Source organism: Phyllostomus discolor, chromosome 4 (genome assembly GCF_004126475.2).
Source record: "Phyllostomus discolor isolate MPI-MPIP mPhyDis1 chromosome 4, mPhyDis1.pri.v3, whole genome shotgun sequence".
Taxonomy (NCBI): domain Eukaryota; kingdom Metazoa; phylum Chordata; class Mammalia; order Chiroptera; family Phyllostomidae; genus Phyllostomus; species Phyllostomus discolor.
In genome coordinates, this window is record NC_040906.2 from 172,944,768 (window position 1) to 172,964,447 (window position 19,680).

The 19,680-nt window shown below is 36.3% G+C and overlaps 1 protein-coding gene across 1 annotated transcript in view; it reads left to right on the top strand.

Annotated features, from left to right (window-relative positions):
* The first annotated feature begins 1,321 nt into the window (after nt 1-1,321).
* Nucleotides 1,322-19,680, top strand: part of RFX6 (regulatory factor X6) — a 53,399-nt gene continuing 35,040 nt past the window's right edge. The window contains exons 1-6 of the mRNA XM_028510866.2: nt 1,322-1,544; nt 1,845-2,001; nt 4,704-4,827; nt 6,409-6,470; nt 17,936-18,015; nt 19,143-19,168. Coding sequence (XP_028366667.1) covers nt 1,322-1,544; nt 1,845-2,001; nt 4,704-4,827; nt 6,409-6,470; nt 17,936-18,015; nt 19,143-19,168 — 672 coding nt within the window. The remainder of the gene's footprint in view (nt 1,545-1,844; nt 2,002-4,703; nt 4,828-6,408; nt 6,471-17,935; nt 18,016-19,142; nt 19,169-19,680) is intronic.

The following is a 19,680-nucleotide window of genomic DNA, read 5'->3' on the forward strand; positions in this document are numbered from 1 at the left end:
GAAAGCCTTAGGCAGAGAGGTAATGCCTTCTCAACAAGTGGTGCTAAAAGATATGAGAGATGTAAACACACCCATAATCCTGGTTGTGTAGGCCAGGTAATGCTCTTAGGCTGTATTACTTCTCCCCATAATTCACCCTTCAGCCGCCTACCACCTTGGGTCTCATTTCGTTTTCTTCCATGTTAAATTTTGATGTCGTGTAGTAATATTAAATTCAAGTTCAGGGGTGTTTTCTCTTTCTAATATTCCAAGAGAACATTACAGGCTGTGGTTTGTGGTAAAGCAATGTCAACCAAAACAAGATCCTTGATCTTTTTGGACAGTGCTAGGCATTTAGTTGTCAAAAGAACAGGTGATGAAATGAAAAATTATGTGGCAGACAACAGTTACCCCAAGTCTCTCCTTATTTCTCTGTCTTAAAGGGAGCACACATTATCATTTTCAACATGTGCGACTCGTGCCGTTTTGGATTGAAAATGAAATCTTGCGATTTCATTTTCATTTCAACAGATGTCCATGGCACTACCCAGAGGTATGAAAGATGAGGAATCCGGAGGGATATGTTTAAATCACGAACTACTGTCAGTAGGAGCGAATGCAGCTTTTCCTCCAAGCTCAAGACTAGACTCTCTGGGAAAGTGAAGCCTGGGATTCCGAGTGTTTGTGCACCTGTGAGCAGGGCAGTTGGGACACCTGTGATGCGATGGTGTCTGCCCCCAAGTCACGGAGGAGAGCCCTCAGCAACCCCTCGGATTGCCCGGGAATAAATAAGCCCGGCCCAGGTTGTGCAGAACTGAACGGTGCTCTGGGGTCCTCCTCTTCCTGCCCGGGGCTCACACTCAGGGCTGCCAGGCTGCGGGTCGTTTGTGTTTCCTGAGAGTAGGGACGCGGATATCTGCTCTTCCCCCGAGAAGACACTGGATCTTTTTCTAGTTTTTCTGGGAGCTTCTGGTCTGAGAAGTGTCCTCGGGCCCAGCGCAAGCTGAGAGAAAGGGAGGAAAGAGGGGGAAGGAGACGTGGTGAATGGAACTCTGTTGCTCTGGCGAGACGGGCGCAGGTGAGGATGCCAATTTCCAGTTGTGCATCAGTCAGGACCGCAGACAGGTGGAGTAGGGTAGTTCCGCCTCGGCCCACCTGTTCCCAGAGCGATCTGAGCTGTACCTGTGCAAGGCTTTCCTTCGCCACGCCGCCGCGGGGATCCTGAGCCTGAGGCCCCCGCCCCTGCAGCCCAGGTCCCCAGCCCCGCCCCGCCCCGCCCCAAGCTCCAGGCTCCACCGGGAGCCGGCAAGCGGCGGTGCCCAGGTCTCCGGTGGCCAAGAGGATGGCCAAGGTCCCGGAGCTGGAAAACGCCTTCCCTCAGGCTCAGGCTTCGCCCCAAGTTTCCTCCGAGGTCCAGGACGAGTGCTGTGTGCAGCTCCTGGGCAAAGGGTTGCTCGCTTACCCACGGGAAACGGTGTACCTGGCGGCTGAAGCGCAGCCCAGAGGCGCGCTGGTCAGCAGAGAGAAAGAAGACGACTCAGAGCTGCGGATGGGAGTTAAATCCGGTGAGTGAGTGCTCTGCTCCCTCCGGGGAACTGATTGGAACCGGGATTGATACAGTCTAAAAAGGGCATCCAATAAAAAAAGTAATAAACACACCGCAAACACACAAATATGTAAGATGTTCTGTTCGGATCTTTGTATTTCCCCCAGGGAAGCATTTGTTAACTAGAAATGAAGGGACTTCAGATAGGTGTCCTCCCAACCCCCACAGGCAACCCCGTTTGACGCAAAGGTACGTTAAGAGGCTGCTCAATTGATTTTATATTCTGATTTTCTGCATTATCTTTTCAAATTGCAATCAGAAATGCCTTTAAGCAATGGTAGCTTCTCCTCTGAAGAAGAGGATTCGGACAGTCGCGACGGCAAAACCAAAGCAGCGGATGCACACCTGTGTCAGAAGAAAACCATCACGCAGATTATGAAGGACAAGAAGAAGCAGACACAGCTCACCCTGCAGTGGTAAGACCTCCGCTCAGGGGGACATTTAAGCACTTGTTGAGTTTTAAAAATCAGTATCTTCAGAATCTTTGCTTTTCTCATTTTGTTTCTCCCTTTTTAAACTTTTTTTGTGTGAAGTTTAAAAGACCAGTTAGAAATTTACTCCAGTTTTTTTTTCACTGAGTCATTTGGCATGGAGACATATTTTGGTGCTGATGAAAAATGAACTACAATACAAATAAAACCACATCACAGTCTTCATTATTGACTAAAACTATAATTCATTCAAATGTAAGCAATAATGGTTGGTTTTATGATTTATTTGCTTAACATGAAATCAGTTTGCTCCTGTATATTTGTTATTTGGTAGTTTTGTGTTTATAAAATATGATTCTTAAAAACAATTTGAAAGGATGAAGATCTTAACATTGCCTTGATCTATAAAAGGGCAAATTTAAAATTGGTGCATTGGCCATAAGGTGAAATGTATTTGAAATAGAAGAAATAGAAACATCAGTTAAGATATCACTAGTAACTTAAATAGATGTTCAATTGTTTTTATGGCACCCGTCATATATGATTTATTATAGTAAAATATCAAAATTGGATTTTGTGGAAAATCTTTTAACACCAACAATTTATTAGTAGACTTTTTATATAGGGAACATTTTGTAATATTGATCTAAAAGGAAGAGGGATCTAAAGTAAAACATCGTATTAAACTTCCGCTCAAAGTGTGAAGAAATAGGAGTATATATTTTCTCCCAAATTCCAAATAATAAGCTAGTAAGTTAGAAGTTCTATCCACTGATAAGTAACATAATCTGTTTATATATAAAGTGTTATCTAAATCTTAGGAAAATGCAAAAAATAATAAAAATTAGTAAATTTTTATTTATTATAATATTAAATTAGTTTTATATGCTGTTTTTATAATTATATACTCTTTCAAATATTTGAAGTATAAAGCCTTTCAGATATTTGAAATACAAACCAGTGATCTTCTAAAGTTATGGTTTAACTATGAAGTTGATGTCACACTTACTGGTTTAGGATACAACTATTTTTTATTAGGATAACCAGAGGAAAAGTGTTTTGATTTCAGTTATATTATGAAGGTCTTTCAAATGATCACTTTCATTTTTTTTAGTTCAAACTGAGTGAATAAAAACAAACTTCTGTTTATTTTATAAATATGAATGCCTTATAATTAAAGAAAGAAATTATATTCCAAATTAATATTGTACTTATGCCTAGGATTACTCAGTTTTGAAGACAAAAGCAATGCCTACAACATCAAAACAGCCAGTGAAAAGTGGGCATTATATGCATGTCATTAACATATAATTTTTAAATACTTGAGTGTTTCTCAGTGGTTTTCATTTAAGTATTCCACACCTTCTCCCCTCAAAAGTGAGATTTTATATATATATATATATATATATTTAAAAACCTTCTCCTCTCAAAAGTTATATATATATTTTAAAAACCTAAGGGAGTTATTTATATTTTGAGAATTTTCCTTTAACGTTATATATGATATTGAGGATGGTAAAAGTTAGAACAGAAAGTTTAAGTGAAAAATCTGATTGAGTAACTCCAATTTTCACTGTCAACTAGGTGTTTGGTTTTATGTATGCAAATCACACTTGGTTTTGCTTCTTTTTTTCCTTCTTCATAGCAAAATAGATGTCTGATGCTTTACCTGCTTAGAGAATATGTCCTTTGCTTTTTCTTTCATATGCATTGGGAATATATTAAATCAGAGATCTTAAAGAGTTCCACTCAGTTTTACTCTGAATGCATACATTGTTCTTATATAGTAGTAATTTTGAATTTACTATGCATAAATTTGGTAAATTTTAGCCAAAATCACCTCCTGGATTGTTAGAAAAACTAGAAATAGAATGTACAAGTTCTGATTTCTTGATTGCTGTTCAGCGATTTGTAACCTTTAAATATATATCTTTACATTTATATAAAATGTGTTTAATTGCAATTATAGACATCCAAACAATAGAATCATCTCTAAATTTTCAAAGTTTGTGTTATTGTAGTTATAATATAGAGCTTAATTTATATCATATTTAGAGGTATCTATAGAGAATTTCATAGTGTTTTGAATGTGCAGGATATTTTAGGTAATTATAGTACTGCTCAAGGTTAAGGTGTAGGGTAAAAATAGATCAGTACCATTTGGGAGTTAAGTGAAGTGAGTTTACCTTCAGTTATTTTTCCAAATACATGCATCACCATGCTTCCCTAACTATTCAGGTTCAGAACTAGTTTGTGTACAACAGTAAATGATTGTAGACATTTGCCATCCTGAAGTCTGGCAGCCCTTTAGCATTGAGAATGTTCCTTTTTAAAAACCCCATCATTTTCAATTTCACTATTAATGTTTGTGTCTTACAGAACAAACCCCAAGAACAGTGAAGATTTACAATACATAGAAATAAGATCTATTCTTTAGGCTGTGGACCAGGCAGGAGTGGTTTTATGTTAGCCATATTATTTTAACTGCATTAACAGGTGTTCAATGGGGATTCTTGCACTTCAGACATTAATCTGTGATCTTATTTTGAATAATATTCAGAATATGTCTACTCATGAACTCATTTGTATAATGTGTCTATTAAAAGTGGGCATTAAATAAATATGAAGGAGGAATGGAAAGGAGAAATAAACAGAATGTTTGATTTGACTTTTTGCTTTTTTCTTAGGCTTGAAGAGAATTACATTGTGTGTGAAGGAGTTTGTTTACCACGGTGCATCCTGTATGCACACTATTTAGATTTCTGCAGAAAAGAGAAATTGGAGCCAGCCTGTGCGGCCACCTTTGGAAAGGTAAGTGACACATATTGGCTCTACTCTCTTCCAAGTAAAGTCATGTGAGACAGAGAGGATGGGAACAAATTCATCTGAACAAGTTTTCATATAGAATATTAAGAAATTTGTTTCTCGAGCATAAACAAAGTCTCTTGAGAGCTATATCTGGAAGTGTTACATACTTTACTTTGATTTTACCTACTATATATATATGTGTTTTACTTAAACAACTATATGTTCTAAATGTTAAAACCCTGCCTCTCTGAAGGTTTAATGTGACCTCAAAGGCAACTGCATTTGAGTGGTGGCATTTCCTTTCAAAGAGGGATATGTCAAAGAGTGTGGTCTGGACTGTATCGAGAAACAAAATTAAGTGAAAGTGACAAGTATCTTGGTAATGCAATTGATTATTATGTTTATTATTTAGTGAGTCCAAGTATAAGAATTTTTAACAGATTTTTCTTCTATTATGTAAGTATAGATCTTCTAATTCTCTGCTTCACTCTGACTCTAAAATGTTACAGGATTGATTAAATTTCTCTCATTTTTATACATTTCTTTCTACCCAAATAGTGTGACTAGGATGGGAATTTACAGAACTGATATCACTATATTTCTTTACATTGATCTCATTTTGAAAATCAGGAAACACTATCAGTATCTTGTGAAAGTCTTGTTCTTTGAGATTCTTATGCTTGATGGCCTATGAACCTAAGATGTCCTGGAAAAACTGTAGGAATCTTAATTAAGTCTCAAACATTGTATCTTATATAAACTGAAATCCAAGTTCCAGCCTGTAGAGGGACTCATTGCCCAGAAAATAATGAATTCTATGGTTCAGCCTCTCAATTTTTTTAAATAAAATGGTTTATTAACTTACTTTAAAAAGCCTATTTACGAGAGCAGTTAACATGGTCACCCAGTGAGTTAGGCCCCAGCTGAGACTGTGACTAATTTGTGTGAGGCCTTCTTAAACACATTTAATCTCTTCAGAACTCTGCTCACTCCTTCTATAAAATAAGGAGGCTAGATAAAACAATATTTAATGTCCAGTTCAGCATTACTATTTTATAAATCCACCTTATGGCAGTAATTCTTATCTGTTAGGGGGGTCGTGAAACACTGTGAGAATCTGATAGAAACTACACCACCAGTTCCCAAGAAATGAACACATACATAGTTTGCCCTGGAGCTTTTAGAAGATCAGTATGGATCTCCTATAATCCAGATTAAAACCCCTGCTTTATGTAGAAGAGATTTGTACTCTTTAATCAGATGTTAATTTTTACTTTGCAAGTTTAGAAAAAGAAACATAGAGAAGAAAAATTTTAAAACACTGCTGTGGAGATCCTGTAAAGCAGAAAAAGTTTCATGTGTCCCTCCAGGGTTAGAGATAGATATTTAATTGTGGATAAACCTCTGGACAGAGTTATTGTAGAGAAACTCAAATCTTTCCACTAAGTTGATAAAGTAATAAGTGCCTTAGATAATTGAGACAATTTTTACTTGAAGTTCAATTTATTTTCTAGAATTAATTAGGTATGGATGATCTGAAGTAGAACCACACACTTTCTAAAAACTAAATTGATTTTCTTTTAGACAATTCGCCAGAAATTTCCCCTCTTAACAACACGGCGACTTGGAACAAGAGGCCATTCAAAGTAAGACATGTCAATAAGCATGTATCTGACCAGTGCATGTGATACCTTGTGCATGAAGATTGACACAATGTCAAGTAACTGTTGTCTTTATTGGTGAATAGAACCAGGTATTTTCTTCTTGATGAAGACTTTTACCAACTGTAAGAACTAAAGAGAAAAATGAGTGAATTTTCAGATAATATTTAAAAAGCAAAATTTGCAGAGAAATCGCAATATTTTTTCTGATGAAATAACTCAAATAAATCATTTTCATAACCTTAAAGCCACTCCTGAAGGCACCAGTGTCATGAAGGGCAGATGTATGTATCTAAATAAGTGAGCAAATTGAAGTCACACTTCCGAAGACCAAGGCCAAAGCCAGGGGTTGAAGCTGGTTCAGGTTCTTCCTCTGGTTTTCTTTCAGATAATAATTTTTAGAATCTTCTCTTTCCCCTTGAAGAAAATAACATACCCAAAATGACCTCGTTAGTCATCTCTTAGTGTAAATATAAACATAAATGAGGTGTCATATATTCCTTCTTTTGGTGACTTTAGCTCTTTTTTTTTTCCATTTGTGGCAATCTTTGTACAACTTATAGATTTTTGTCCATCAATTATTTACTCTTTTAAGTTTTTAGTTTTTCCTCTCCTTCTGTTTACAAATGTATCCAACACTCTTTTATGTTGATAAAAATAAAATTACCCCACACCTCTACACTACTCTTTCTAATTACTGTTATTTTTTTTTCTTTGCTATTTCTTGAAAGGGCAGCTATCTGCTCTCTTCCTCTAGTGTGAATCACATGCCTCTGTTCTAGTTACTTATTTGCTAGCCATTGACAAAAACCCAGTGACTCATTTTTACTATTACTCATCTTCCTTGGCACCTGTCTAGCATTTGAACCTGCTGAAAATGTCCTCTTAAAATAAACACATAGATAAAACTTCCTTGATGGCTTCCCCATCACAGCCTTGCCAAGTCTTCTTCCCTTCCCTACCTCACTTTTCAGTTTGTTCAGTGTCTCCTTCTGCCCTAAAATCTGGTTCAGCACTGTGCCATGAAATAAAATGCAGCCACATAGTTGAAAACATTCTAGTAGCCACATTAAAACAGTACAAAAAGAACAGATAAAATTGATTTTCATGTTTCATTTAATCCAACACATCCAGAGCATTTAATTACCGTGTAATTAAAATAAACATTATTAATGAGATCTTTTATGCGCTCTTCTGCTAAATTTTTGAGATTCGAAGTGTATTTTACATTTGCAGTACACAGCTCAAGTCAGACTAGTGTCAGTTCAAGTGGTCAGTATCCACAGGTGACTAGTGGAGGCTGTTGCCTAGCTCAGTCTTAGTCACTGGCCAAAAAGGAGGTCCTTCTCCTTGGACTTCTGTCCAACCTGTCCGTCTTCATTCTTACTTTCATAACCCGGCCTTGACTCAGTCTTTCCAGTCCATTCAATACACTTTTTTCCAAACTGACCCAAAATTCAGATTCAGTCATGCCTCTCTCATGCTCAGAAACTTTCACCAGCTCATAATTTCTACTGTGAAAGACAAATTTTTCTCACCTTGACATTCAAGGTCTATTATGATTTAGTCCCAACTCATTCTTCTGTCTTACAATCTACTTCCTTATTTCTCAGCATGAAACCTATGCTGTCCCCAAATTATTGTCCTATTACCCATTGCTCCACCTTCAACTGTCACTCCTTTGTTTATGCTGTCTTTCTCCATCGAACATGATATTTTCCCTCTGGGCATGCTGAAATATCATACATTTAAAAGAATATCCCATGAACCATCTCTTCTTCAGAATCTTTTCTTAGCCCCTTGATTTATTTTAGATTCTTTCTTTGTACTCTCCTAGCACTCTGTTGGTACCTATCTTAATGTGAAATTAACTTATTTCTTCCACTCAACAGATAGTGTTTTGAGGATAGAGACTTTGTCTCATTTGCATTCATATTTTATCTGTTGTCTGATACATTACAGATCATCAATTAGCATTTATCTAATTGATTCCAACTAATATTAACAGTATTGTGACCTCAGAAGGAGAAAGAAAATGCCAAATTGAAAGATAATGCTGGATTTTTCCTTCTAATCAAGTCAGCTTTTTTCTAAAGTTGAGTCAATTTATCTGGCTAATTTTTACTGAATTTTATTTCCACTGAATTGTGTGTGGAGAAAAGATCAGTCAATATTTAAGTAGATAGATAACAGAAGAAGAGGCAAGGCAGTGCTGAGAAATCCTCTTCATAGGATCTACAAGAGAGCAGGCAGGCAGTTGCAGAGAAAGTCAATTAATCCTAGAAGGAGACTTTAAGATTAGGGATGAGTCATTAACCCCGTGCTTTGTGACACAGTGAGGCTCCAACATTTTAGGTTTATGTAACAACATGTGATGACTTCAGGCAACTTGTTTGGTATCTAAGAGCAGGCATGCCCAAGAGCAAAGCAATGACCATTTGAATTTTCTTCTACCTTCCTAATATGCCATTTTGCTTTTTATAATTTGCCTATTATATGTTTCGTATTTAGATATCATTAGGATAAGAGATTTTCCATATGTAAACTAGGATGTTGAGAGATGTGGGAAAATGTAAAGTTTGTGTACTTTGTAATTGGTAATGTTTTGATGTAATTATTCTTAGCCAGGTAGTTCTCCTGTTTTTATACATTCCCAAGATATACCCTTAGATTTTTATCCTGAGAGATAGTATATGTAAAAAGGCAGCCTTGCCTATTAGTTAGGAGCATAAAGTTTAAAGTTGGACAAATCTAGCTTTAATTCCCTACTTCCATACAAAGCTGTGTGTGACTCTAGATAAATTGTTCAGCTTTCCATCAGTAAAGCATCTATCTCATAGTTATGTTGTGAATATTAAAAGAAATAAAGTATAGGAATGAATGGAGAAATGAATATGGTTTCAACTTTACTATTTTTTAAAGGTTTTATTTATTTATTTTTAGAGAGGGAAGGGAGGGAGATAGAGAGAGAGAGAGAAACACCAATGTGCAGTTGCTGGGGGTCATGGCCTGCAACCCAGGCATATGCCCTGATTGGGAATCGAACCTGTGACACTTTGGTTCACAGCCCTTGCTCAATCCACTGAGCTATGCCAGCCAGGGCTAACTTTACTATTTTTAATAAAATGAAATTAATTGCAGTGCATCCAAGTATAAGCAGTGCAGTTAAAGTTATTATTTATTGAGAACTACACACATTCCCCATAATCCTTACAATGATGAAATTGGAATTCCTGTGTTTTACAAATGAGGAAACTGAAGCTTAAAGATTATTGACTTGCCCAAGCCCACACAGATACTATAAAATAACAATATTGGCATCTAAATAAATGTTTATTTGGCTCTAAAGTTTGTGCTTTGTCAACTAGTAAAGTCTACTTCTTTCTGATATCAGTCATATCAACACAAGAATTGTTTAATTAAACTTTGGTTTTTTAAGATATGACTTTTATTGTTTTTTTCTGATCTAGATTTTAAAAATTTATTAATAGATTCTTTTTCAAAGAGCTAACAACATTTTCTCAAGCCTCAATCATAAGGAATTTTATATTTATTGGGATATACTTATATTTTATATTAAAGCAAATTTGTAGTAAAAACATAATTTTGCTAATTTTTGTCCTAAACAGTTCTATATGTTGGTATATTATGTTCACACTCATTTCTAGTGGATGTTTAATATTCTAAAAATTTACATTTTATTAAAAGTATTTTTATGTGTGTAGACATATGAACAAATGATTAACTAGAAATATAAATGAAGAAGTAAGCATGTTTTGGAAAAATAGGAATTTAGAATTTCTCTCAATTTTACTAGTAATTTCATAAAACTTATTTTATTGTCATAGTGTTTAGTACAATACCCTAAATGTATTATTGATGAATTTTTATTAAACTATTTCAAAAATAAAAGTAACTTGGGTATTAATTTATTTTAACTTTTGTGGATTACATAATAAAGTATATTAATGATGGCCTTTTAAAATATAAGTTCTCAATTTTTACCAAATTCTTATGGAATATGCTAGAGTATGTCCAATAATTTCATTCGGCTCTCTCAGGCAGAATTTATTTTAGATCATAATTGACATAAAATTCAAAAGATTTTTCTGTATTGTGGGCACAAGATGAACCACTATTTTTAAAACCATCCTTAGGTGCTGTTAATGTCCATTAAATAATGTTGCTTTCCAGATTTCACTGGTTAGTGTGTGAAATTCTACGGAGTGTAAAGCACTGATTTATGGTGACAAAGAGATGGTTAGTAGATTCTAAAAAAAATAGTAATGAATTCTGTGTTTATTTTCAAGTTCTGTTTCTCTAAGTTCTGACATAAGTGGATAATAAAATGGTCAGTCCAAAATGGCCAGAGCCAAGAGTGTATTCAACCCAAAGGAAGGGAGAAAATATTTTGCAAAGACAGCTACATTGAAAACAACCACAAAAACAAATGGGCAGAATTGCTAGGTAGGGCCCATTGTCAAAAATCAGAAACGTTTAAAAATTGACTAATTTGTTTCCAGTAGCAAGTCAGATGTTCCTCATGAGAAGCCATTGTTGCCAAAGGTTATGGAAAAAGGTCTCTAAAGATTAACACTCCAGATCAGAAAGCCTCTGCTCCCCATCCCTCCCTTCACCCTTCACCATTATTACCCTCCCAGCCAAGAAAACCAATATTCCCAATGGTGGATTCTTCCCATTCTCAACACCAAGATAAAAACTGACTTTGCTTTTTTTTTTTTTAATTTACAGCCAATGCCAAAAATATACACCTGATTATTTTTCTGTGTGATGTTTTTAAATTTCTATTTTGAATAAATAACAATAACACAGCATCCCATAGGTACAAAAGAGTAATGAAAAGTAAATATTGCTTATTTGATGTTATAAATGTATTATATCAAGAATGATCAATCCATTCATATTTATATTGATGTATAAAGCATGGTGCTGAAGAATTTTTGAGATGCAGAGAATAATAAGATAGAATACATGGTATCCAAAAACTTCCACTATTAATCTGTATTTATTTAATAAGCACTTTGCTGAGTAGGCCCTAGGGATATGATGATGAGCAAAAGGAGCCTGTATTCCACCCATGCTCAGAATAACTCAGAGGCAGGGAGAACACAGTTGAGTAGATTTCATGCGCATGGTAAACTGTTTGATTTGAAGTTACATTTTAATTTCTTGTAGACTTTGATCTGTTGGATCTTGGTTTTCAGACATGATGGACAAAAGCTATTATCTTATTTATTAGTGGTGATTTAGTGGGTTAATAAAACTGATATGGCAGCTGCTCTTATCATAGTTAAGTTATTGCAAGTCCCTGAACAGCTTAATCCCATCATTTCCTTATCAGTTATCATTTGTGTAGTGTAAACTAACATCAGGGCTACTAGCTCAGTGGGAACATCTGTTTCAGGAATCCTGTATAATGACTGAAATGGAAAAGAAGAAATGTAGGTGTAGGCATACACAGATCAGTAAATGAAAAGTATTAGACACAATACAACTATTTCAGCAGTAATAAAGAGCAGTGATAATTGCATTTGTCGTGTTAAAAATCTCATATATTTTATAGTGTGTTAACTTTAAAATGTGGACACAAAAAATTAATGAATAGTATTTCTTTATTCCTAAAATATAAATGATATCTGATATTTAATGTAAGGCTGTGGACAGTTGATGCTAATAAATACAATTTTGTTAGTTCACAAAGACTGCTTGCAGTAAAAAAACATTTTCTTAGAGAAACTGGCTAATCATACCCAGGATTTTAAATCATTTATTATGTATCTTCTTTGATACAAATAGATAGAAACCATTTAGGGAGAAAGAACTGTGCCATGTTTACTCAGAGTAACCCACAGGACAGTCATCAGGTAGTGACATAGAAATTAAAACAACTAGTCCCACAGTGAAAACTTCGCTTTTTTACTTAACATGCACCAGCTTATGTTCTTGTAATGCTAGACTATTTCTGGCAAATATTTACTAGCAAATTTATTTTAGGGAACTATATTAACAACAAAATAGCGCTATAAAATTTTGAAATGAGATGAAAAGTCCACGTATGTGTTGCATGAAATCACCCTACCCAGTTTTATGAGGTTTGTGTTTTAGCTGCTAGGACGATAGAGAGCAATAATTTGTTATCTTCTCTGTTTTCAAAGACACTGAATCATTACTCAGATCATGCCATGTACTAGTCTAGTCAGACTAAAAGGAAAGTTAAACTAGAAAAAGTATATTATCAGCTCTAGAAAAAACTATATATGAAATGTGCTAAAGTATTACAGTGGTCACTGCAAAACAGAGATTTATATTCCTAATGTTCTTTCTACCCAAATACACTGATTCCGGTGTTGCATTGATTACCTACCTTGGTAGGTATACAACGTTTGTCCCACTCCAGTATTTTACAGATGACCTGGAAAGACACAGTGCTAGGAGGGGGTTTTTGAAAATGATTGGCTTTAAGAGAATTTGCTTTTTATCAGTTTCTAAATGTTTAGCAGGATACATGGACTCATCCAATAAATGAGGATTTTTTACAGTGATGTCTAAGGGGGAACACAATGAAGGGAAAGGTGCAATTTTCTTTCTCCAAATCTTACAGTTTAGTGGGTGAGATAAGCCATGTATACACATACCAATGGTGTGGGGTATAAAGCTGCATGGGATAAATGACCAAGAGAAGAATTCAAAGGACAGAGAACTTAGTTTTACCGGAGAGACCAGGCAAAGCTTCCGGCATTAATGTTATGCCTCGAGGCAGGGGTAGGAATGAGCCAGGAAGGGAGAGTATTGCCGGTGAGGAGAGAGCTCAGCAAAGTAAAGGCACCAAGGTGGGAAAGCACAAGTTGTTTATGGAGAATGAGTAATTCTGATAGAATAAATAAGTTTATACACTGTTAGTTGTAGGATTAAAGGGGTTAGTAGATTTGCTTACATACTTTTAGATAAGAGACTCTTTAATCTCTACCAAAGTTAAAATTGTGCCATTTTAAGTATATACTATATGCATGCCTTTTAGTGACAAATTTCTATTCATGAAGTTTTCTTTATGACACAGTTATTTTTAACTTTTTTATGATGTTGATTTATTCAACAAATGTTTATTGGTTTCCTATGATAGGGACCCCTTGTTTACATATAGAATTTCAAATATGAAACATCCAGTGGTATAGTTCTTAATGATTTCTTAGTTATCATTGCTTAATATGATTCTTGCTAAACTAGAAGAGGGGGTATGTATGTGGTGCAAACATATTCAAACTATATTTTGCTTAAGAATTTCTAATTATAGGTAAAATTGAGACACTAATATTTCTATATTTATACCCATCCATCCATCCACCCATCCGTCCACTTATACCACTATCTACCTTTTACATCTCAAGTATGAAGATAGCATGGTGTCTGTTTTATGGAGTTATGGGTTTGCATTTTGTCTTCAAAATCCATAACCTTTTCACACAATCTTTGTAAAGAAAATCACAACCTTTTTGAACCTCTGCCCTTAAATGGAAAAAATACTTTACTTGCTGGCTGCTGTAGAAATTTGAAACAAAGTTTTTTGCATATAACAAGTGCTCAGTAAGAAGTATCCATTTCTGTTACCTCCTAATACCTGCTTCCCTTTTGGCACTATTCATGTGGTGTTGCAGTTTAGTGCATGCTTTTCTCTCCACATGACTGTCCAGTCTTCCAGGACAGAGACCTTCTTCTCCCTGTCTTTGAATCCTCAGCACCTGGCACATGGTGAGCACTGAATACGTGTCTAAAGAGAGGGAGGGCTCACTCTTTAGCTGGTCCCCTATCGGCTGGCACGTTTATGAGATTGCACTAATGGAACATGTTCAACTGCACGGAGATAGCTAAATCATGAGGTATTGCTAATGAGAAAAACACATGCCTTTCATTTGTAGACTGAAATGTAGCTGACCAAATTCCTTCCTCCTCTGTCAGTGTGTGTCTGGTTACAGAGTCATTTACATTTGACCTATGAATAAAGTACATTACTTGAAAAGGACATTTTTGTTTTGGTAGAAATAAAATCTTGACTCTGAATGTAGGTGGAGGCATCAAGTACATCTAATTTTAAAAATATTTTGCCCTAATGATTGGAAGGGAAAAGATAAAATAATAAAGTCATTTTATTAAAATAAAGAACAAATGAATTCTGTAAGAAAAAGATCTTTTTCTTAAAAATCATATACAAGAAAAACATTATAAATCCATTTTAGTCAGTATTTATTGGGTCCTAAAGGATATTGCAATTTTTACAAAAAGTGACTATCAGGCGATTTTTTTAAAAGATTTTATTTATTTATTTTTAGAGAGGGAAGGGAGAAAGAGAGAGAGAGAGAGAGAAAGAGAGAGAGAGAGAGACATCAATGTGCGGTTGCTGGGGGCCATGGCCTGCAACTCAAGCATGTGCCCTGAATGGGAATCGAAACTGCGATGCTTTGGTTCACAGCTCTCACTCAATCCACTGAGCTACACCAGCCAGGGCCGATTTTAAAAAGTGGAAGAAAACTGTGCCTTGGGCTTGGCCTGTGTGGTCGCTGTCCTGTGACTGGCAGGCGGTCTGGCTCAGGAAGCCATGGACTAAGGTGGACGTCAGAGTGCTCATGTTCCTGACCTGATTTTTCATGCCATTTTTGCCGTCGCTGTATTGACAACTACACAGTGGTCAGGACACAGCATGGCCTTTAACATTCGTTAAACTCATGACCATTCCTTGACTTATGATTTTGTCTGCCACCTGTCAAGGCAATGTATTTTATCCCAGTCTGCATGACAAGCCACTTGTCCATGGTATAATACATTTCACATGTTGAAAAAAGGTAGACGAGAAAGAAGATAAAGTTATGATAAAAGATTATCAACTTGTAAAGCAAGTGGCTGAAATATAGTTATTTAAACTATAGTATCTTATAACAAATAGCACACTTTGCATAAGAACATAAAATTACAATATTATGTATTGTAATAGAATTCCTTGTTCTCAGCATTTCTTGCTTTATTTCTTCTAACATAAAGACATTTCCTTTGCTCGCTGAGTTCTAAAATCTAATAAAGGAAATATTAATATTTATTTCAGACTCTTGGTTCATTAACTAATTCTAATATACTTGGCTAAAGAGTATCTCAATGTGCTCAGTTATCCATGGTTTTGGGATATTTCCTTTATCTATTCCTATTAATATAGCTGCCTTTGGTAAAGTCTTAATGAAAAGTTTCCTTCTTTTCATTTCTAATTAGAGACACATCAGTACAATATTTTGGGGTTTCCATAAGTTCCCTATTTTCTTCCTTTCTCCTTTGCTCCCATATCCCTTGGAGGTTGTTCTTCCTCACCTGCCAGAGGATTGTGTTCTGTTCTGTAAAAACCAGCAGCTGCGAGCTGCTTCTGTTCTGGGTAACAGGCTGGGATTGTCCTTCTACAAAACTGGATTTGAAAACTTGTTTCTAGTCTGCCAGCATCGTAAAAATGCCTTCATTTACCTTGACCACTCTCTGTTACTGCTTCTCAAATATAATAGCTCTTTCTGAAAATATTTGTTACAATATATGCAATTTTTTTCATATTTAGAAACTCCTGTCTATCTCAAATGTCCCAGGGTCACTGGAGGCAAGCCTCCACCACAGCCCTGCCCTCAGGACCTAATTGGGAGAGCACCCATCTCTGGGCCTCACACTTCAGGGCCCTGCTATGGGCCCTCCTCCAGCTGTTCCCCTCTGCAGGGGGTAAGGAGTCCTTAGCCCGAGTGAACGTGTCCACCCAAAGAGCACTTCCCCCTTCTAACCCACATTCCAGGTCCCTGGGACCGGAGTATTCCCTGTTCAATCAGCCTCTGGTCTGCGTCCTGGCCTATGTGGGGCTCTTCCTCACGCTTTCTCAGAAGGGTGTTCAGCTCCCTCAGTATACACAGAGCAGAGGAATGGCCAGGAGGCAGCTGTGTGGAGGGTGCCTGTGTGGGTGGATCCTGGACATGGAGGCTGCAGTGTTCATAAGAGGCCCCTCACAGGGAACAATGGAGCAAGGGCAGAGAAGAGAACAGAGTTGAGAGGGTGGCCCTTCCTCATCACTGTGTTCCCACACGGAACTCCAGGGGTGTCAGAATTCTAAGTTCAAACAACATACCAAAACATTATGTAGTTAAATAGTCAAGATAGGAGGACCGTGACATGTATTTAGTAATTTGTTGGCTTGACTTATGTATTTTAAATATTTGGATACATGGTATTCAGGCCTCCATTGCACTCTCATCCTGGGCTTTGAAAACATTTAGATGTGGGATTGCTCCACCAAGTATCTTCTTTATTGCTGAGGTCAGGAAAGGGGCCTTGGATCTTAGATCCTTCTGTCCATTTTCAGCTCAGATGGTGATGTTAAGAAATGACATTTTACATATGCTTATATTGGAATCCCTTAATTCTCTCTTAGTTTATCCCTCCCCTGATCTTAGATGAATGCAAATGGAAATGGTAGGTAACCAAACAGGCAGTGGTACAGCATGGGGAGAGAGGGGGAGTGAAAGCAGAGGTTGGCAGGCTTGGCTGCCCTCACTAAATACCCACTGTATAGCCTTTGTAGTTTTGTGCCGTGGTGTTAGCAGTCTGCAGTTTTGGAGAAAATTCTACAACGTGAGGCTGGATGAGATCCTATACCTACCTGTGGCTCAGGATTCACAGGCACATTTATGACAAATTATTCATATACATTCTATAATTTATATTTCCATTGATTCAGGACATAGTTTGCTCCCACCCCCGCTCCCATTGTTGCACAGAAGTCTGAAATGAAAATGACAGTGAATTGGGCTCCTCATTCCACATGAGGAAAGGCTTTTAAAGGGTCATGTACTTCACACATATTCCTATGTGTGATATCCATGTCTTCTTCACACGTAATGCCATGCTATTTTCTCTGTCTGACAGATACAATACGAAGGAACCCCGCTATTTTCTTATTTAATTGACTAAATCCAAATTGAATGGAGCCACTTGCAAGTAGATACACTCTGTGTACTTAGAGCCAATGTCCTACATTTACAAGTTAAGTGGCTACAGTTAAGTACCTACAGTTAAATACCTACAATTACATTTTGTTTTTGCCTTGAAACCTAACATTTTAGGGGTTTAATAAAGGAGTTTTGGCAGTAGGTGTTTCTTCTATCTTTATCAAGGGCCAGAATATATTTATTTAATGTATTTTTAATATAGTAATATATGTTTAATATATTTAAAACATAAGTAGGATTAGTTACCCTCAAAGACGGATTTAGCCCATTTAAGATGCTATTTGGAAAAAATCAGGAAAGGAAGGCGATCAATGGGCTGCAGTTCTTACTCGTGGTTTCACTTCAGTTATGCTTTAGCATCTCCCCCTTCAGACCCCTGCAGTAACACCGAGCTGGCCCCTGTCCTCGCCCTAGGTACCATTACTACGGGATTGGCATCAAGGAAAGCAGCGCGTATTACCACTCCGTCTACTCTGGAAAGGGCCTGACGAGGTACGGTTTCCGCTCTCCTCCAGACAAGCTCTCTGCATTTCTTTAAGTGTGCATGATATCTACTGAACAGAAGGACTTACTGATTTTGCTTATAAAATGTTTTATTTTGAGCACCAGACCTTAAATGTCAACTTTGTATGGACGTTAAACAGTGATGTAGTCTAGACTAGTGTATAGTGTATATAATTTTCAATCATTAATGACAAATTAAAAGTGAAAAGGTGTTTTCAGTGATGAAAACCAGGGAAGCCAAATTGTTTTTAAATTATATTTACTCTAAGGCTGAATCTGTTTTCAGGATGAATTTGTAAAGATAAAGGCAGAAATTGTAAATGTGTTTTTCTTTTCCTACTAGACAACTGTTTTTAAATATCTGTGTGGGGACCAGTACCTTACGCAGATGAAAAGTTTATAATTGTACAATCATCTCCAACCACAGGTGCCTTTACTGCCAGTTTACCTTAGTAAGATAAAGCTACTGAACTTTCTGAGTCTCTGTGAAAAGAAAACACGAATATAGGAGAACGCATTGCTCTAATCTGCCATTAGCCTGTCAGGGGGAGGTTATTCACAAGTGAAGTGACATTCTGTGAAACCTATAATATATGCAATTGTTAATTTTTAAATCTAGAGCTCTGAATAATTAAATCAACATCTGAGATTGCCTTGATGACTTATCCAGAATTGCTGTTATCTCCCAAAGAATGAATTGTTTTTAAAAGTAAAGTGTCCTGTGAGGGGAAAGTAAATTTAGTCACCTGAGTCATACTGAGGTGAACTCACATATTACAAAGAACGTGATGGAGGCTCACTAGCCCCACCCATTGTGAAGTGCAAAATGCAGCCTGGAATACAGACACAAATATGTACTACCAAGTATTTTTGCTTGCTTCAAACCTTACCAGACTTTCCTAAAGTTCTTCTTAATTTTACTTTTCCTTATAGATTTATTTTTTTAGTAAGTTGAGAGAGAGCTGGGATCCCTTTGAACATCAGATAAATCTCCTCAGATTTATTTCACCTAATCATGGTATAAATTACTATTTTGTATGTTGTACTTCCTTGAGAGCTATAAGTGTATATATGTAGATATTTTTAAACTAATGGAAAATGTACTCACTTTTTAAGGTTTCTGGAAGCAAGCTGAAGAATGAGGTAAGAATTATTCCATTTCTTCTATTTTACATGTGCTATAATACATATTACAAACTAAAAGTAAGTAGTAGTCACCTTTGTTGTCAAATATGGAAATAAATGTTATTTTTAGGAACTCCTAGATATGAGGACTTCAGACCGAACTAAATTATATTTGGGGCAGCTAATGGTTCTTTACATGGACCTATTGAACAACTTCTAATTAGGAGAGGTAATTTTGAATTATCCTTACATAATATCCAATATTTAAGTGGTTGCAAAAAAAAAGACTATAAGTGATCCAAGAAATTTTCATTTAAATATAAACAGCATGCCTAAAGCTGAGGACAGGGAAAGAATTGCTATTTGGGATATACCTTTTAGACAAAACCTTTATATAGTTATCAAGAAGTGCAAATGTTATGTTATGGTTGGTTTTAATGTCATGGTTTGTTTTAGCCACTGTGTGTGTGTATTAGTCACTTTGCCGATATCTTCTACAACAAGGACGGGGTGTGGGTGGTGGAGGTGGA